The sequence below is a fragment of the Asterias amurensis genome, chromosome 12 (assembly GCF_032118995.1).
Source record: "Asterias amurensis chromosome 12, ASM3211899v1".
In the NCBI taxonomy this organism is placed as follows: domain Eukaryota; kingdom Metazoa; phylum Echinodermata; class Asteroidea; order Forcipulatida; family Asteriidae; genus Asterias; species Asterias amurensis.
In genome coordinates, this window is record NC_092659.1 from 8,856,777 (window position 1) to 8,877,796 (window position 21,020).

The window sequence follows — 21,020 nt, forward strand, 5'->3', positions numbered from 1 at the left end:
ATTCTTGTACTTGTAATAAAAGAAATGCTCTTCTCCCCCAAAAAACTACCCCTCAGTTTTAACTTCCCATTTTGAATCAATGTTACTTTTTCAAATTAATGTTCCTTTCCAACCCAAATTATACCCCATCCTAAGTAAATGCATCAAACTTTTGCATAGATCTTTAAAACCTGCACCTAAAGATATTTCACAGCATTTTCTTTTAAATTGTTATGACTTAAAACGTTCAATACATTGAATGATAAATACATCGGTGATTAATCTGAATACACTTTTTCCTATTTCTCCTTCTGTATACATTTGATTTTTACATTAGGTCCCTCAGGGTTCATTGCTTGGACCACATCTTTGGCCTAGTATTAAAAGCAGATAGAAAAAAAGAAAGAAAAGATATTTGTTTATAAGCAATGTACTGTATTTACTTGAAAATGCTGAAAGGTTATGTGTATAACCACCACCAGTGGGGCATCTGTTATTTTATTTAAACAGAGCTCATGAGCACAGATCATAATAACTTTTAAAAACACATTCCCGTAATGCCCTCAAGTTTTCAAAATACTGATGACAAATATTGCTTTCCCGAAGTCTTTCTACCATTCCAAAAAGATTTGTCGACTAATAGTGTTAATAATTAAAAACAAATAACTGCAGCAAAATGGGATTTTTAGAATTTTGTAGAACCACCATCAAATTATCAATGTGCATCATGAAAGCCGGAAAGGAAGGTATCTGTAGCTAGCCACAATCACTCACAATCCTGGAGCAACTTGTTTGATTATGCCAGGTGTTAGCAATTACCTTGTGCATTCAAATTCCAACCACGACTCTATTTCAAAGAGCTGCTTATACATGTACACACTAAGTAGCTAAGCAGTACAACATTTCGTTTACCAAAGTGTAATGTTACCAGCCAAGTCATCATGTCACATGTACAATTTGTGACTGGTGTCCTGCTCTTTTCTGCTTAGCAACCAATTGTTAAGCAATATTTTACAGCTCTTAGAAATTGGGTCGGAGTCTGAAATTTAAAAATTTTCATTTAGATATTCAAAAAGGATCTTTAGAAAATTTGTCAGAAATCCACAAAATCTCCATTGCTGCAGTTGTCTACGAGTGCATTAAACAAAAATTGTTTTTAGGCTAAAACAAAGTAATAATAGTTTTAAGTAATGGTGGACAATCACTGCAAGGGGATACCATTTTTAATTAAAATATTGGTTTGAAAACCTTAACTCACTAGTCAACCTTCCAAGTTAAATATAATCCTTAACAATCAGCCATGATTATGTGTTCGAGACTTCGATCGCTACTTTTTGGGGATGAACTTAAAGATTTACCAAAGCATTGAATGTGGTTAAACCTGGTTTGGATCACTGCCAAAAACTGGTTAACCCTGGTCAAGGAGTTACCAAACCATTAGCAACAGTTTAAATGTTTTTGGCAATGGTAACAGTTTAAACCTGGTTAAGGTAAAGGATCAATGCCAAAACACTGGATGTACCTCAACTGGTTAAACCTGTTCAAGCAATAACAAACCACTGTTAACAACCAACGCCAATTCAATGAATGTGATAACTGGTTATAACCTGGTACATGTAACCATAACTAACCTAGTTAAGAGTAGGTTACAATTCTGGTCAGACCCAGCGAGTTATCGTTTTACTTTGGCAAAGGTTTTCAATCCAGCTGCACTATTGCAATTTTAATCTAGAATCATAAATCGACTATACATGTATTTATCTTTAAAAAATTCACAACACTATTAATCAAACTTACAATAAATTGTACATAAACTTTACACCTTCAAAACCACTTACCCCAATTAGGCTTAATCTATTTCTCACCAGTTCACTATTTATCACAACTCCACAAGGGTACAGTGTCACTATGACTCCAAAAAACAACAGTCATTTTGATATTATACTTAAATTACAGAGGGGTGCCAATAGAGTAAAAGCTGGTGCAGATTTTACGAGTATTCGACCTTCATCGGTCCCCCCTATTCTCAACCGGTAACCAGTCAGCTTCATGGGTAGTGTATGATAACACAACTATACACAAAATGACCCGTGTACAATGTACTGTATAGATGCATTCAACTGTGGTCAAGTGGTTAGACTGCAAGACTTGCAATCACAAGATTGTGGGTTTGAATCCTACCATGCTAACCGCTGATTCCACAATGACTAGAATAAATATTGTTGTCTACTAACTGAAGCACAGTTTCTTGATTTGTGCAATTCACAATCGCAGACTTAAACCAATGTTTGCATGAGAGAGATTGGTTCCTGCCAGCTTGGTGTTTATATACCCTTGCGGGCAGTTGTCGAGTTCCCTTGACGAGAAGATCATGTAGGTAAACAAAGGTTGCATTTACCATTAAAACCTATGCAGATGATGTTAACTGGTCATAAAGTAGGAGGGTTAACGTTGATGGATAAATACAGATTAGGTCAACAGAGTCAAAGTCAAGTCATAGCTTATAAGATTAATATTGAATCCATACTTAGTACATATTGGTAAAATACATGAAAATACTTTAGTTAAACACCCGCTCTCACACAACTCCCCCACCCAAATTTTTGTTTAACGGCAATTTACTGAATGAATACATCGGAAATGGTGGATGCTAACTAGTACTGTTTAGTAGAACTCTCCTGAGCCTAATAACTTGTTATAGAGGTACAAGACATAAATTAGGAATTAAACATGAGAAGAGCCAAACTGAAACGATTGTCAACCAAATGTCCTGAGATATCTAAAGTACTGTCGCTTGTTAACATTTGTCTCCGCCAAAAAAAAACTCTGCTCGATTGTGGACAGGAACCTCGGGCAAATAAAAAGCGCTCATGGTGGTGTCTCCATAAATAAGACCACCTGTACTTGATGAAATCTTAAAAAGTAGAGAAAAAATATGAACATGATTTCTCCGAACCCGACGTATCCTTCTGTTAGGATAATTACTTTGGAGTACGCCATCCGTAGAAATGTTTAGAATTCCCTGCCTTTTTTGAATATCTCCAAAGTGGGAGTTTGCCGACAGAAATAATAGTTTTATTTTCTTCACAAGAGGATGTGATGAGAATTGGTTTCAAATTAGAAAGACAACTTTGTACAGGGACTACATTTTTTTCTGTTCAGTTGATTACATCACGGTAATTTTTGTTTACTTTACAATCGCGTTCAAACTACATCATTAAAAAAAATTATGAAAATTGATACTAAGTAAGTTTTTTAAAGTAGTACAAATTGACAAAATTTGGTGGTGCTGCAACCAAACTGAACTTAGTGTTTACTTTTTGGTCGAAAAGAAGAAAAAAAAAAAAAAACAGAAACAAAAATCTTTTGATCAGGAACATTGAATTTCAGCAGTGCAGCATGATACTCAGATCACACTGATTGCCACATCTCCAAAAAATGGAAAACATCAATAAAGATGAGACAAATTCCCACAGGGTCTAAATTTCACCAAGTCCAAAGTCCAAAATGTTACAAAGCACGAGACCATTTTGCTTACTTAGAATAAGGTAACCAGCCAGAATACTACATTGCAATTGCATGTACCATTTGTGACTGGTATCCTGCTCATTTTTTTACTTATCAGGAAATTGTTAAGCAGAACTGCCGGTTCTTTGAAACTGGACCCAAGATGCAGTGATCATCATAAGACAGCAACAGCTCATCAAATAGCCCTATCAAAAGGGGGCTAAAGGCTTACAATCAACGAAATTGTAGGTAAGCTGACAAACTCTGCTTAGCTGGAGAGACTGTTACACCACAATGATCTGCTTAAAAGATAAACATGGGTAGACAAATCAAAGAACTTTGTCAGGAAAAAAATGTGAACTTTAAACATTTTCAAATAAACGAAAAAGAAAGAAGTTTCTCGGAAAACAGAAACTTTCTCCACAAGACCAACCAACTTCATCCAAACTGCTAAAATGTGTTATACAAGTATGGGTCAACTGGTTCCCTGTTGGTAACCACCAAGGTCTGCTTAGCAGCATTATGGAATTGGGGCCTTTGAGACACTAGAGGGCAGCAAATTAATTTTTTATTGTTTAAAAATTCTTAGCATCCGCACAATCTTCAACGGAAACTATTTCCCCCTATTTAGTCTACTGCCACCTAGTGTCCTGGAAAGTCTCCCTTGCTCAAATAATTCACAACATTTAAAAAAGAAATAGATTATTATTATTTTTTTTTTAAAGCTCATCCTTCTTCACGGCGGCGGTCATTTCAAACTCGTAGGTGGCGATCGACTCGTAGTCTGTGTCATAGAGTCCCCCCTTGGGGGCGATGTTGCCGACGTAGGTCCTGCATTCAACCTTTATCTTGAGATCCACCTCCAGCAGGGCAAACTGAACAGCGACGTACGGCTGGACATAGGAGTCTCTCTCAGTCTTGTTGGTGCTCCCCTGGAAAGGGTAGAACCGGAAGGGGATCCCAGCGGCGGGATAGACGGTGGCGTTGACTGCGTCTACTTGTTTGGCTTTCTGTAAAAAAAAAAAGGACAATTATTATACAGGTGAACAGGTCTGGAGAGCCATTTTCATATTGCGAAAAGTCCTACTCTAAACGGAATTTCTTTTTTCATCAGGGAAAAACAAACCAGAATTCGTTTAAAAATGGAGAAATCACATTCCTGTAAGAGTAATTCCTGTAATTTTCTAAGAGTTTTGTACATATCACTTTAAAGTACATCAGGTAGAAGTTATGCCATGAATTGTATATTGTGTATGTTGACTTGCTAAACTGACATGTTGTAGAAACAAATATTCTGCAAATGTCGGGCTGACATGTTCGCAAAAGAGAGGAGGATGTCACGGTCAGGTGTTCATAAAATAACACCCCCCGTTTAATTTTGGTTAATTCCTGCTTTGCGTAGCGCCCCCTACGTTCTCATTTGTATTTCTCGCCGTTAGCGTCATTATTAAATTGGCCGAACTATCATCAACATCTCTGTTCATCCAATTTACAGGTACATGTATGATTCTTATTTATTTTATTATAACTTTATGCATTATTTCTTAAACTTTCAAGTCTTACCTATTTATCAATAGAATGCATGATAATTGATTGTTTCTTTAAATCAACATATATTTGTGCTATTCAGTGTATTTTTAATCAACGTTCTTTTGGTAAACATGAGATATGTGAATCGCCAAGATGGCGACCGGGATTTAGTTTTATTTATTTTCCATTTAAGCTATTCGTAATTATTGTTTAACTGTTATTGTTTAACTGTTATTGTTTAACTATTTTGCTTAATGTGATTCTTAAATTGGCCGAACTATCATCAACAACTCTGTTCATCCAATTTACAGATTCGATCTGACAATAAACCATATTCAAGAGATCTGCAAATCCAGTTTCCCCGTGCCTTATTAAACAGTGACTTCTAACAACATCGCTATGGTCACAGGTACTTTTTCAAAATGTCCATAGATTTACATAAAACTTACAGTTTGAAGATAATGATATTAGAAAGCTTCCCTTAAAAAATTACTTACTGAGGTGACGTCGTTTTTGAGAAATGAGTAAAACAATGTCACGTCAATAATTTTCGTCTCAGTTTTAGCTTGTAAAACGTATTAACCAGTTGTTGTATGTTATGGTCTAATACCATAACTTGTTAATGAATTTTGACACACTAAAATAATTTTCGACTCACTGAGACAAAAGTTATTTTGTGACTTGTTTTACTCATTTCTCAAAAACTATAGCACCTCAATAAGTAATATTTGAAGGGAATCTTGCTACTACCATAATGATCAAACCGTGTTAGTCTCATGTAAATCTGTAGACATTTTGAAAAAGTACCTGAATCCTTTAATAGCGCACTGACAACTTTTAGTGGCAGTGACGTCATTACTCTTTTAGAATTTGTATGTGAGTGTGTTTCTGCAGTGATCTTTTATTAATACGGCAAACTGAAAACAGTCTGCATGCAACTTACATAGCTTCGGCAGTAGAAAGCAATGTTTCCGGGTACGTAGAATTTTTGAACTTCTTCAGGCAATGAAGACACATCACTGTAATCCTCAGGCTCCCACTCCGATACCTGTGAAAATAACACACACAAAATAATGACAAAAAGTAATAATAAATAATAATATATGCATGATATTTGGCCCTTGGAAAAAAAGTAGGAGTCAAATTTTGAGCACAAGGGCTGAGCTACTTGATCAGTTGGTGTAGGCTTTAATAGACTTTTCAGGTTACTTAAACGCAGTTTTTCTGCCTTTTCCAAAGGAAGAAAAATCAGACAACAGACTTTGGTAGGAAGTACGGAGCTCCAGAACTGCTATCCAACATAATTGAGTACATTTCAGTAACTCAAAATGTTGGATGGCCCTCATGGAGCTCTGTAAGGAAGATTAATTTAGCACCTAATAAATGTTGTGTAAATTATTACTATTAATAGACCCTTCCCATGAAATATGTAAATTGCACATTGTTTTGTACATGGCTAATGGGTGCATGACGCAGACGCAATTGTGCGTCTGCTTAGTGCACAACTCTATGGTGTTTGCCAACCAACAGGGTATGTACGCATGCGTGAATGTTATTAGCATATTTCATTGGGAAGGGTCCATTGGTTAAAGGCAGTGGTCACTATTGGTAATTACTCAAAATAATTTTTAACATAAAACTTACTTGTATTAAACAAGCAATGGAGAACTGTTGATAGTATGAAACATTGTGAGAAACGGCTCCTTCTGAAGTAATATATTTTTTTGATAACGCAATTTTTCACGAATTTGACTTCGAGACCTCAGAATTAGATTTTGAGGTCGTGAAATCAAGCATCTGAATGCACTCAGCTTTGTGTGACAAGGGTGTTTTTTCTTTCATTTTTATCTTGCAACTTCGACGACCAATTAAGCTCAAGTTTTTACAGGTTTGTCATTTTATGTATATGTTGACATACACCATAGACTGGTCTTCGACAATTACCAATAAGTGTCCAGTGTCTTTAACCGACTGGCCATTTTGGCTCACTTACCCTGTTGAGACTGAGGAACAGGCAAGGTTTGCCCTCATCCCAGCCAAAGTATGGTGGTTGGCAACTTCCAAAGACATTGCGGTCAAAGCGGCAGGCCTTGCCGTCACCATCAGTCTCGTTAGCACAATCATCAAACATATCGCCGGTCATCATGCCTGGATCCAGTGCTGCAATAACACAAACAGGAAAATGTTGGTATTTCAAAAGTACTTTAAAGGTAGTGGACATTATTGGTAACTACTCCAAAACAATTGTTAGCATAAAAACTTACTTGGTAACAAGCAATGGAGAGCTGTTAATAGTATAAAACTTTGAGAGAAACGTCTCCCTCTGAAGTAGCGTAGTTTTCGAGAAAGAAGTAGTTTTGATTGAATTTTATTTTGAGACCTCAGAATTAGATTGAGGTCCCGAAATCAAGCATCTGAAAGCACACAACTTCGTGTGACAAGGGTGTTTTTTTTCTTTTATATTTATATTGCATATTTATGCATATGTTGAGTTACACCAAGTGAGAAGACTGGTCTTTGACAATTACCAAAAGTGTCCAGTGTCTTTAATAATAACAATAAAGACTTGTAATGCGCACAAAGCCCCACTGCTGGGTATCCAAGGCACAGTGTAACCAAAAACAAAACGAAAGAAAACAGACACAAGAAAATAAGTCTCTTGATACCAGTGACATAAGATAAGTTTTGAGAGGAGATTTTAATGTTGTGGTTCAAAGACAAGATATAAGATTAAGTGGTAAAGAGTTTCAGATGCATGGCGCAATGCTTGGTAATAAGCATTGGAGAGCTGTTGATAGCATTAAGACATTGTACGAAATGACTACCTCCCAATTAAAGGGAAGAAACACGTTTGGTAGTTACTCAAAACAAATATTAACTTCAAAACTGACTTAGTAACGAGCGATGGAGAGCTGTTAATAGTATATAACATTGTGGGAAACGACTCCCTCTGAAGTTATATAGTTTTTGAGAAAGGGGTAATTTCTCTCTAAAATAATAAAAGACTTCTAGCTCGAAGTCTTTTACTCTCATCTGAAACACACAAACCCGTCCAACAAGGGTGTTTTTCTTTCATCATTTCCTCACAACTTCGATGACCGATTGAGCCCAAATTTTCACAGCCTTGTTATTTTATGGTTATGATGGGATACACCAAGTGAGAAAACTGGTCTTTGACAATTACCAACTGTGTACCTTCCCTTTAACATATTTTATCTTTGGATTTAAAAGCCCTAATCTGCAACTCAGGACATTCTATATGGTTTAATATTCAAGTTCTTATGAATTTGATCTTATTTATTAAAAATTAAAAATTAAGAAGAAAAAAAAAATTTAAAACAGAGAAATCACATTTCTGCATAGCGGACACCACTCCCCTCTCCACATTGTTACCCAAGAAACTTAAAGAAGTCAACTTACAATCATAGATGTCTTGAAGTCCGTCAGTGTGACTTGCGAATGTGTTATTGTTATTAGGGTCGAACACAACAGGTTTATTATCAAACCTGGGTCGTAGAGATACACCTGTTGGGAGAACATAAAAAGGGTTGAGAATAAAATTATAATGAATCACCTGTCGAGAAAAGCTTCAAGATGTTTTTTTTCTCCTTGAGTGTCGGTGCAAAAGCAAAACAATTGTGCACGTATAACTGTAGAAATAACAATAATACTTGGTTCTTACGTAGCCCTTTATCACATCTCTAAGGGGTGTTTTAAAGTGCTCAATTTCTTTTTATTTCCGGCAAGGTATGTGGAGCTACAGATTTTGAAGTGTGGGACATGTTCCTTTAAAGCATCATGTAATGGTTTACAAGGTGCTGTTGGGCTATATGCTGCTGATCAAACCAAAAATACAGGGGAGGCCCCTTCTCTTTTCGATAAATGCACTGGGTTCTTCTACGTGCATTACAAAAGTTTTTGTCCCATTTGAAAAGAATGAAGCAACGTTTTTAAGTATCTTGCTTAAGGAGAAAGGTGTCACGACTGGGACTCGAACCCACACTCTGCTGATCAGAAACACCAGAGCTAGAGTATGGGGCTCTCAACCGCTAGGCCACGACACACCACCGAGCTCGACAACGCCAGCTTTGGGTTAACCTTTGATTTCGAGAAGAAATTAAGGAAAATTTACCTGGAACATTGACGTAGGAGTTGAACGTTGGCTTATCAGGGCTGACAGTCTGCATGAAAATAAACAGCATCAACGCCCAGAACAAAGCCAAGCAAGTGTAGAAAATCAAATAGAAGATTCCGATTTGACCTGTAAAAAGACAATTAAGAATGACGTTAACATTGAACTGGTAATCCTCATGTTGGTACCCATGCAGTTGCTTCACCACCATGCAGACCCCGAAAGCCTGTCAACACATCAGGGAAATTCCTTAGAGTTGCTTAAGCACAAACTATTGCAGGGAACGATTTCATCCGGAAATTGTATGTAGTAAAATATTTCGACTGAACAGATTTTGTGCACACTGGATGCTAATATTGAGTAGCAAATGATGATTTTTGAGCAGCAACCGACAAATTTTGCGTTGCATTTTGCTCTGCTATACAAGGGAAATCATTCACTGTATTGCTAATTGCAGAAAACCTTTTACTCAGCAGGGTTAGTAGTGTAGCCAGAAAATCTGACTCCCTGCTAAATATTGCACAGCAATATTTTATGTTAAGCAACTTTATGGCCCCGGTCATGACTATGCTGCATCTTCCACTTTGAAGTCTGAAAATTAAAAATAATGTTTTTTTTGGACAGTGACCAGGCCGACATCCTTCAGTCACTGAAGTTTCATGCAAACAAAAACTTATTTGCAGTCCAAGCAACATTCCCACCTACTCCTGAAAAATCAAATTCATGTCAATTATTAAATAACATTTTGATGCTTATGTCTCAGATAAGTTTCACCTTTGAGACGAGACAATTTATTGCTTATACAATGGATATTCTGTTTCCAAGGGTCGGTTTCACTAAGAGTTAGGACTAGTCCTAGGAGATACAAAACGTGTCGCTAGTCCTAAGTTAGGATGAGTAACTCGTCCTAACTCGAGATAAGACAAAGAGTTAAGACTAGTTAGTCTTAACTCTTTGAGAAATCCACCCCATGGGCACCAGGGCAATGACACAGGGCGTTGAGGCAATCACCTTTATTACCTCTGTGAAGCACATATCAGGCCTGATTTTGTTTCACCCACATGTATGTGTACAGATAACCCGCAACATGTACAGATATTGGATATAAATCTCTGGCCCTATAAACCATGCAATCCACTATCTGCTTATAAATCCAGTTATCATTTCTAATGCAACCTGTACTTTGACCTCAACTCCTCTTACTATCTCACACCAAGAGGACCCTTGAAACAGGTGTACATCCAAACTGGATTCTAATTAGCTTTATCTGTTTTTATATGTACAATGTAGGCTACTGTTTATATTACTCAAGTGCTGGATATTTCCATCATGAGTCTGACTATTAAGGGAACATTACAGAATTGTTTTTTGCTAACAAAACAGTTGTTGGCAGTGTAAGCACTTTATGTAATTCATCAAATACATAAACTGACACACCTGTAGTAGTTTGAGTTCAATTGGTCATTTGAGTCATGAGAGAATAGTGAAAACCTGATTATAAATTTTGCATTGCATCCATGCCAAAACAAATTTGAATAAAACGCTCACTGAGTGATAAACTCCAAAAGCGAAATTAGATTATTTATTTCTCATCAAATATGACATTTCAGACAGACATATTTCAAGGGATGTTTTCTACTATCATCATCATTAGACTGTGTAAGTTTTATGTAAATCTGTGATCTTCATTTTTTTCTTTTTCTTACCAATTCTGTAAGGTTCTTTGAAAGTTCTAGATAGCACAATGTGAAAGATCAGGCCTTGAATTTTGTTCCCAAATGGGCACAGCAATTTTCCTTTGACAAGGGGGCAGCTCTTTCTTTTGTTTGTTTGGAATTTTCAAAGGGCACCACAGCATAAGCACAGGGCACCAGCAGGGCACGGTGGCAGTTACTGTGCTGTGGATTACTTCGAGGCCTCACAGATACAGTATCGAAACAGCCAGGGTTTTCCCTGTTCATACTTCTTGGAATGTGAATGCGATACAAATTTTGAGTTGTGCTCAACTCCTGCGAAACATTTGCTGCTAATACAGCCCTTTGACTTTCCTATTAGCAGGCAGATGAACCGGGCTTTAGTAACTGTAGCCAGCAGGACCAGATCCATAACTTGTTAAATCACTTCAGGGAAAAATGATGTGGTTGGAATTTTTGGGGGTACACACTGAACCAACGACAATCAAGGAAAAAATTGTTGCATATATAGCCATACAAAATTCCTAACTAAAGATCCCATTTTGCAGTGGATTTAGTTTTTGTTTCACTATAGTAAACATTTCAAATTATGACCTTTGACCTACTTAACATGTATGGGTCAACAATCAATGATAGCCATCTTTTTATACAAATTCATTCTTGTGCATTGCCTAACACTTCCAAATTGACGTACAGTAAAATCCCACCAGCTCCTAGAGATACACCCGATACTATCTGTGTAATAAGAAATGAACACCTGAGCATGCAGTAGCAGGCATATCAATGCCACCATGCAGGGGTTGCCATGCAAACACATGCAAACAAGGTGAACTCACCTAACAGTAAATCGGTTAAGTCTGGTGGATATAGGTTTCGGTTTCGTGTTTTATGCAAAGTTTAAGCGCTGGCAAGACTGGAAGACTTCACGGGTAACGAAGACAATAGAAAAGTGTTGGAGGGCTTTGCGACGTGCTGGATGCTACACATGTATACATGTACAATGCTAAAGGGTGGGGGGGGGGGTAGGCCCTATTTGGTGTGAACAGGTATCCCAAGAAGGAAAACATGGATGTATTTTTGATTTTCATGCAAAGAAGATACATTTAAGATTCAAATACAGCAAAAGTTAGGAAAACCCATAGGGTTTAAATAAAGCTAGTAACATGTACCCGCTTAAACCCTAAATCACCTATACTATCAAAATCCATTAGCATGGTGAGATACGTTGCTTGTACAAAAGCATTGTTTCAAACTAAAAGGAGTAATTGGATTAATTTACATGTACAATGTAGAAAGATCACACAGCATGTCTACAATATGACACAAAAACAAAGCAGATATAGAAACAAATCATCATGCACAACACCAAACCATTTTACAACTATTTTGTCCTTGCAAGGGCAAAGCTGTTTTTCCTACATGTATGTAGAGGACACCTCTATGATGGAAATGTATTAGTGCACTAGACCGCTCCAAAGGGCACCAAGGCAATGACCAGGGACATGGGGGCATTTTAAGTGTCAGGCCTGGAATTAAACGGTAAAATGTGTAAAGTGCCGTAAAAATTTCTATTCTACACGCTGCAAGCTTCTTGTGGTCACAATTAAAGGAAATCTTCCTGCAAATTCATGCTCATTGATAGTGTATTACATCAGTGCTATCATTTTCATAATGAAGTCTCCCACCATCCTGCATGTACACTGTACGGTGTATGCAGACAGCCGTTTATGCTAATGTGAACGCAATTAGAGATGTGTTGGTGCTCAATGACACTATTGTCAACATGGAAATGTTAAGCGCATTAAACAACACAAGTGGCTACGTTTTGTTCGATGGAGGAATAGAATTACATGGCCAGTAATCAGAGAAACCTTTTAGGGACACTCAAAATCCCATTCTGCACAATTGAGCGTAAAAATAGCCGCTAAATTATGCAAAATGAGACGTATGCATACACCATGTAAGGGCTTACAATGCTTTAGCTTTAACGTGATTGACAATGCTACATTTAAAGGGGGATTGTTCTCATGATCATAACAGATCTGTGGATGTATTCATTGTAAGAACTCTCACTTGGGAAAAAAGTGGGAACATACAAGGGCTGACAATAGCTGTGCCCCAGCATGTGAACTATGTCGACGTCCAAGAACCACTTCGATAGATTTCTCAGGATGTTTTGAATCACAGTTAAAAAAAAAAAAAATTCAAGTGAAAAACACTTTTGAGACTGCAGAGCATGATTTGCATAATGAATATTTCAACCTGATGTTTTATTTGAAATGAATCCATCCACTATGATGCACATTTTTACATGAGACAGTGAACTCTCAAGAACCCTTTTTATGCCCATTTTTCAAAAATGTACATGTATGTACTTTGTCTCCTCCCATTCAAAACAGAACCAAGTCAAAGCTGTATGTGACCAAATGGTCTGGTGCCTTTACATAAAACAAGCACTACATGTAGGACATTAACTGGACTACTGTTATTGTGTCATGTGTCTACAGGGACCAACTTGACCAAGATGGCCACACCACGAAGAAAGCCTGATTGAAAGAAGACCCCAAATAGAAAACAATCAATCGTGTTAAAACAAATTGTGACCCAATTCAACTCTTTCTTCAAAGATTCATGGGCTTAAATATCTCTTTAAAATGATTTGTTACAAACAAATTCTTCGTAATGTTTTGGTGTTGTGGTGCAACATTTCTCCTCCATACCTTTGCTATCTGTTTTTGTTTTGCATTTGTGGCTTTCCACAGTTTATCAATCTCGGGCTGTGGCATTGCGATAGAAAGGTCTAACACAATGTAATAAAAATGTCTGTAGAGCAGATACACACACTGCACATGTTGCGAGGGTCTACGCTCTGATATCCCTAGAAATGTTCCTACAAGTCACCCTTACCCTAACCACAGCATTGTAGATGACCAGGGATTATCGAAACACACGGGTTGTCTAAACATTAATCAGCCATCCTATACACATGTAGGGCAGTGCATTACATTGTACAGACATATTATTATACATGACGATTGATGTACCTATGTACATGTATATAGGCCTACACACTAAATCCTACAATTTAATCTCCAAGATATTCACACCCACCACTTTGCACACGTTGGAAGTGCACATAAAATCTAATCAAACAGTGACCTCCATTGCTAATTTAATATTTCCCTACAGCCAGTGAAACTGAAAGATAAGAAGATATACAAGAGAATATAATACCATGTAGTTATTATAATGAACTCGTGATAACACACAGCTTCCTTGTATCTTTTGATTGAGTAATGTACAGTCATGTTTCCTCGCTCATGAATAACATTTCACAGGCCTGAAACTTCAAGGAGGCAATGAAGGGAATTGCTTCCAAGCCCCTTGTCATTGCCTTGGTGCCCTTGAATTGCCCAATAGAAATTAACAATTTCATCAAGTGTGCCCTTAAATACCAAGGATAAAATACCTTGGTGCCATTGCCCTTCCAAAAACAAAGCAAACGGGCCTGAATTCAGATAATAAAATGAGCACTACTAATATCCATTCCAACCTACATTTAATCCTTGCATATGTATGAGTGTTCCTTTAAATTCAGTGAACATACATTACATTATACTATGCATTTTAGACAAAAGACTATACATACCCGTACCCATGAAAATATTTGTCAAGCAATTTACACAAAAATTATTTGTACTGAACATTTGTTTTATTGATAGTTTTGTATCTGGCCTAAATAATGTAGTTTGCTGTGCTAGATACATTTACATGGAAAATCTTTCACCAATGTATTTAAATTTTCTAAGGTCATGGCAGTATGTAATTCTAGGCTATTTTTTCAAAACAACTGCTTCAAGTATTGCACCAGAGATTGGAGTACTGCAATTTCCATTAGTATTTACTATTTAAACCACATTAAGGCAGCTTCGTTCTGCTTGTACTAAACTCCAGGTCCTTCAAACTATTACATGTGTATGTACATGTACAATACATGTTAAGTCAAAGATAACATTCACAAAGGTCTGACCCCTCTGTTAGTTTGTGAATTGCTGTACAATATTGACTGAGCCCAGGTAGGTGTACATGTACAGTTAGCCAAGCCAGCACTTATGTATATGTACCTTAAAGGGACAGTACACGCTGGGTATTGAGCTTCAATATTTTGGCCTGAACATCATCATTTTCCTCTTAACTATTTCTCTGAATTACAAGTGTACCCAGTTGCTTGTTATTTCAAATGTTTTGTCGCAAGTTCATCAAACCCCCAACATGACTTAAGTATATCTGTGTATTGTGTACAGAAAATGCCTACTGCTTAAATCATCCAAAATCAATGGAGGAGTGAACATAAAAGGTAGGATACTAGAATTATTGACCCACTCCACGGTGCCCAGCGCACTTACATGCACCTACCCTGTCCGGCATTTTGGGAGTTAAAACTTACACGAAGGATATGCCCCCGTATGCAGACGAGTATTTTGCGGAGGTGCGTTCAGAATCTGCAAGTACATTACATACATTAGGTTGGGCAGTGAACAATTTCCCTTGTTGAGCAGAGCAAAATGCTACACAAAATGTATCAGTTGCTTCTCACTATTAGCATGCGGTGTATGCATAGAAAATGTTTTGTTAAAATATTTTGCTATGCAAAATTGTTAGACAAAATCGTTCCCTGCAGGGGGTGCTTTTCAATCACGGAATATCCAGCGGGAATTCTAGGAGAGAATTTCTACTCCTCAGTTGTTTCCAACGCTTTTGGCCATTGACAACTATTAAGGGCTAGTGCTGACAAGTTTCAAATTGAGAAACTACAATGTACAAATTCAAAGGGCCATTTGAAGTTCAAGGTCCGTGTGTCTAAGCTACATGTATACAGGCAGCATTGAATAATCGAGTTAGTCCTCAATGCCATCCCTAATGATAAGGTTATTCCTCTAAGTCAAACACTAACAGAGAACTGTGCCATTATCCCCTAATGATGGGTCTTATCAGTGTGAACCCCTTACTCTTCATTGACTGAATCATTGAACTCTGTCCCCATAACCCACAGGGTCAAATTCCCATGCTGAGACTGGGCTACACTACCACCCATTCAACCCAACCCCTGCTGTCCTGCTTTTGGTGTGTACCATGTAAATGTAGAGCAAGGCTTGTACACAGCTCTAATCAAGGGTAAAGTTTGACCAGTTTAAAAACTGGTAACTACTGTGTACTGTAGGATAATAATTTCAGGGAAAAATCTTCCAGCTAATTTTCAGCAAATCCTTATGAAAATGCACCAAAGAGATCTTTTTATACAACATACATGTATGTGAATGTACCATCTGCTTTTCATTATGATACATATCAGGGAGTATGACTATCAACATTGTACAATCCTGAGCAGGAATTGGTGGCAGTCAAATTTATGTTGTTTTGTATGCGCCTTCTTAAAACCATTGGACACTTTCGGTACAGAAAAAAAAAAGAAAAAAAGTTCACAGATTTTCAAATAACTTACAGGGTTTACAGAAGGTAATGATGAAAGACTTTTCATTATTATTCCATAAAATGCTTTACTTTTTGAGAAAACATTTTAAACAATATTTATTTTAAACACATGTCATGACACGGCGAAACAAGGGTGGGTTTTCCCATTATTTTCTCCCGACTCCGATGACCAATTGAGCTTAAATTTTCACAGGTTTGTTATTTTATATGGAAGTTGTGATACACGAAGTGTGGGCCTTGGAAAAAACTGTTTACCGAAAGTGTCCAATGGCTTTAAATTTATATACTGTATAAACATCTAGGATCTTTTGAAACCAAAGCCTTTTAGCTTCGTCTTCAGTTTGGACTTTGCCAGTAATTTTGAAAATCAGAAACGGGCAGAAAATGTACATTTTCATAATTTTCAACAGACAGTGAATAGGCCTAACACCAGGTTGTGGTATTCCAAAACAGTCACAAAAACTTCTGGGTGACCGTGTTTTACATGTATATCCTTCATTCCAATTTATCACTCACAAATATTGTTAAACGACCTTGCACAAACTTAATGCTTTGGGCCCCCCACTGTTTTTTGATAGACCTGAAAGGACTTGTACATGTAGTGTTTCAACATAAAAAAAGGGCGGTCGCTTTGGAGAAACATGGACTTCCATTTTTATTTTTTTCTGCATGGATATGGACACTTTAAGCTGTAAAATGTTTATGGATCTTCTGGAATGCCTAACAGTGCTACTGGGAGTCTATTGGGTTGGCGTTGAAGTACATGTATTTCCACCTTGAAAAGCCAACCATTGTACTCTGAAATAACCAGCTTTACAGTTTAGAGATTCAGGTTAAAGTTGAGTTACCTAATATAAAATAAAAAACATTCAGTACACTCTTTTTTGTTGAACCTACAGCATATTGCACAGTGGATAAAACAATCTACAATTGCGAATCTTTGACATTTTTTTTTTCTAGGAGAATTTAATTGTTATAGACCGTATTGAATATCCACAGAAAGTCGCCATCTTGTAGGTCAAACCGTATGCGCGTCTACACGCGAACATCAAAGAAACACGCAACGTTCCCGGTTTGATTTCTACAGCGCAAGCATGCACACTCACACGCACACGCCATCTTGTAGGGCAAATATTTGGATGGTGACATCATATTCAAAACGGTCTATACAGTAAATGTACATGTAAGCCGTTTTGAGATGACATGTATGGTTGAGACATTTCTTGTTTGGGTATGTACACCGAATACAAACAGTGTACTCCTACATCATACGTAGTGGTCACCATACCTCGAAAAGGCTAATGACGTTGAATTCTCTAACAGAACTTTGATTTCCATGATGTATTATGTTTGATTTTGGTTTAAATTATTATATACAACTATCAACTTAGCAACTGCTGTACAATTTATAAGTAGAGTGTGGACAGAGTTAGAAAGACTCATTTAACAAAAAGGCCCGGGGAGTTTGCATAGCTGTAGCTAGCCACGTTATCATGACTGTACAGCTATGGAAAGTCATTTACGACCTCAGCCTTTAAAACGTGGGTCACCTTGTAATATAACTTCCTAACTTACGTTCAACTAGATATGACCCCTTTCAAGAGGCAAGTTGCACTACAAGGGAAGGGGGGATGTCGGTCCCCCAGGATAATTGAGGCAGGGTCTCATCAGTGATTCATTTCCTGAATAGAAAGCATGGCAGGAAAGTGGTGATTCCCAGTCACTTTCATACCCATTCCCATGTGGTAAAGATCCAAAGAGATTAGACTACTACTACAACCAATATCTGGGAACAATACAATACTTTTAAATGGTGTTTGAAGCTTTGCATGGTCACACATTAAACCAAAATTATCGTAGTCAATAAAAAAAATTTTTTTTTACACCAATATTTAGTTGAGCCTGCCCAATTTGGGCTATGCATACCAAATTCTTTACAATTGTACCCGCTTGCTACAACATGTAGTGCCCAACAGACAATATTTTCCTGCCCTGTAACGCAGGAAAATACATATTTCCAGATGCCTAAACGAGCACGTACCGAGTATTTGCGATAAGGTCTTTTGCGCTTGGCACACCACTTTGGATTCTCCAACAGTTAGGCTGCATACTGGTAATCAATGGTTTGCTACGCGCAATGCTGGTTCCCCAAAACCAATGTTTTCAGACATGTTGGTTATCGTTGACCAGCGTTGCATCCAGCGAATCAGACATTTGTTACTGAAATGTGTAAAAATTTATAACATAAATAACGGTTAGAATTTATTTACTTTTTGCAAACGAAAAACTGTAGTCGATTTACTGGACTTGCGCAATGCTCAAAGACAATACACTGTACAGAGAACAGGGAGAACCTAAATAATTTGGTGATATCTGGTTTCAAAAAACTCGAACTGCAGGCATGCAAATCATAAAATGGGAAGGGAAAAGTTCCAAAAGGTGTTTGTGACCTGGCTTTTTAGTGGTGTGGAGAAGATAGTGCAACACACCTCACAAGTTCTGGCTGGGTAAGACTCAGATCAGAGTAAGAAGCCAGTCACACCAACCAAGTTATTTAAACAATTGTTAATGATCATAAAGCTATGATCATCTATTAGTAGTCGTATTTAGACCATGTCCTTCCTCCATGTGGTGAATAGCCTATTAGACTTTTTTAGAGTAGACAATTTAGACGATCACGATGGTATAAAAATAAAACCTGCAAAAAATGCCACAACTTCAAAGTTCAACAATCAAGACAAGTCACACATACGAGAGTTGGAACACAAACCAATATTCCAACAATGATATACATGGATATTATAGCATATTATAGTAAAGTCAACTATCAAGACATCTTCAGACAAATGAAAATAAGGAAACAAACTGTTAAAAGTAGTGGTTGAAACGAGAAAGTTGAGAAAACCCAACAGAAAATTGGAGGGCGCCCTCAAAATCGGCGATCGGATCGTGCCCATAAAAAAGCAAGCTCTAAAATTTTAAGCACAAAAACGTTTCGAAACAACCAACAACGAAATGAAATAATTACCCCAGCTCTTCGCATTTCGGCCTAGAACCTCTCCCTTCTCTGAATCCCATACAAAAATACGGAATGCTGCCCAATTTGTTCGGACATTATCCATAAAACTTGGCTTGTTTTCTTCACCACCCATGTTGAGTTCTTATCCGTACACCGGCGAAATTAGCGAGAGAGAGAAAATTTGTGCATGAGCAATGTATGCAACCCCCCGCGCACACCGACGTCGAATCACACAGCATAAAAACACACACGAGAGAAAAATGCATGAGTTACAGACTGGTACCCTTTAAAGTATTCCATAAAATTTGTATTCAAACTAATAATTGGTCACTGTAAATACGTCTGGGCGTATGACAACTCACTGGTACCTTTTGCTTTTGGTTACCAGTGAGTGCGCTCATTATGCAAATTAGGGAGGGGGAACGTCGCGGTCGTAAAACCAATACCTGTTTTGTTAGAAGTTGCCATTGGTTGATAAATGGTTCATTGATCGAGAGCGCCTGTTGTGAGCACACACGCCGTACCTGGGCCACCGGGGCAGTCCACGCCCATGCTTTAATACCCAAATTTGTGTTTGGAAAAAAGAGGTTCTGCAGAAAGAAAAAAAATGTTGTGGTGGCCGGGAAGACTGGGGTGATGATGACGATGAAATAGCCATGGGCGGGGGTGGGGTGAAATAGTGCTGGTTCTGATATAATGCATACTCTCCACATATCGGGATGTACACACGCAGGTGACTGAGCAGCAAGGTTGACATAAAAGTGCCCCCTTATGTCCATAGCTTGAAGTTTTCCCTTAAACATACCAAGCTTGTTAATAAACATGTCATTTTGAGTAGACTAACTTTGCAATACAAATCCATCCATCACAGAGTTGCAATTGATGTTGACCAATTATAAGTTGAATTGATAAAGGGGGCACAATCTCAACTAAACAATTATCCTCAATTTCCATAGGCTAAATCTTGAGTAATTCCGCAAACTGAAAAAGCAAACCCGCCACAGAATTCTTGCATAGCGCCCTCTTTCGGTGAAACCATGCACGCACTGTTTGTGGCCACGATCCAGTGAGAGCCCAATAAAAGCTTGGAGGTAGAAATATAAAAGGGATCAGTAAAAGAAAAATGTTGCCCAATAATTGTGACCCCGGGGTTGTTGACTTCCGTTGGATGACATCGGCCCTGAAATAATGGTCCACTTACCGAGTGTATTGCACAATTAATTTCAGATTGATTCTCAGACGTTTGGAAAATTACACATGTGTAGGGGTGTTTTATTAGGAGGGGCTCCCAAATCAAATTTAGTAGTGGATAAAAGTTCAAGAGTGAATAAATAATTTCCTTTTTACTGTTAAAAGCTGTGATTCTTTTAAGTTGTTTGTGTATCTTTTAGTTTAGCATTTTGCACAGCAGCTACCTTGTGATACAATGGGAGTTTATTTAGTGGATACACCCGGAAAGCCCACTGCCAATTCATGTTGAAGGAAGCGTGGGCCCGTTTTAAAGAGGTTATCTAGACAAAATTAATTGTTGATGTTTATCACAGAGGTACCACATAAAAATAGAGGCATACTCTTTTGGTACTACCTTTTCGGCATTACAGTGAGTCCTAACACCACAAAGCAATAGGCCCACCGTGCAGAGAATTATTTACCATTCTGTTTTTCA

At 37.6% G+C, this 21,020-nt stretch overlaps 1 protein-coding gene across 2 annotated transcripts in view; it reads right to left on the minus strand.

The window, feature by feature from the left end:
* Positions 1 to 19,560, minus strand: part of LOC139944819 (sodium/potassium-transporting ATPase subunit beta-1-like) — a 28,028-nt gene extending 8,468 nt beyond the window's left edge. Inside the window, exons 1-6 of one of the 2 annotated variants that reach the window (XM_071941933.1) lie at positions 19,364 to 19,560; positions 9,149 to 9,277; positions 8,437 to 8,541; positions 7,010 to 7,176; positions 5,960 to 6,064; positions 485 to 4,496 (exon numbers count right to left, since the gene is read on the minus strand). In XM_071941933.1, coding sequence (XP_071798034.1) covers positions 4,206 to 4,496; positions 5,960 to 6,064; positions 7,010 to 7,176; positions 8,437 to 8,541; positions 9,149 to 9,277; positions 19,364 to 19,487 — 921 coding nt within the window. In that variant the 5' untranslated portion in view covers positions 19,488 to 19,560 and the 3' untranslated portion in view covers positions 485 to 4,205. Of the gene's footprint in view, positions 1 to 484; positions 4,497 to 5,959; positions 6,065 to 7,009; positions 7,177 to 8,436; positions 8,542 to 9,148; positions 9,278 to 19,363 lie in introns of those variants that run through there. The other variant, XM_071941932.1, reaches the window with a different exon arrangement.
* Positions 19,561 to 21,020: the final 1,460 nt, after the last annotated feature.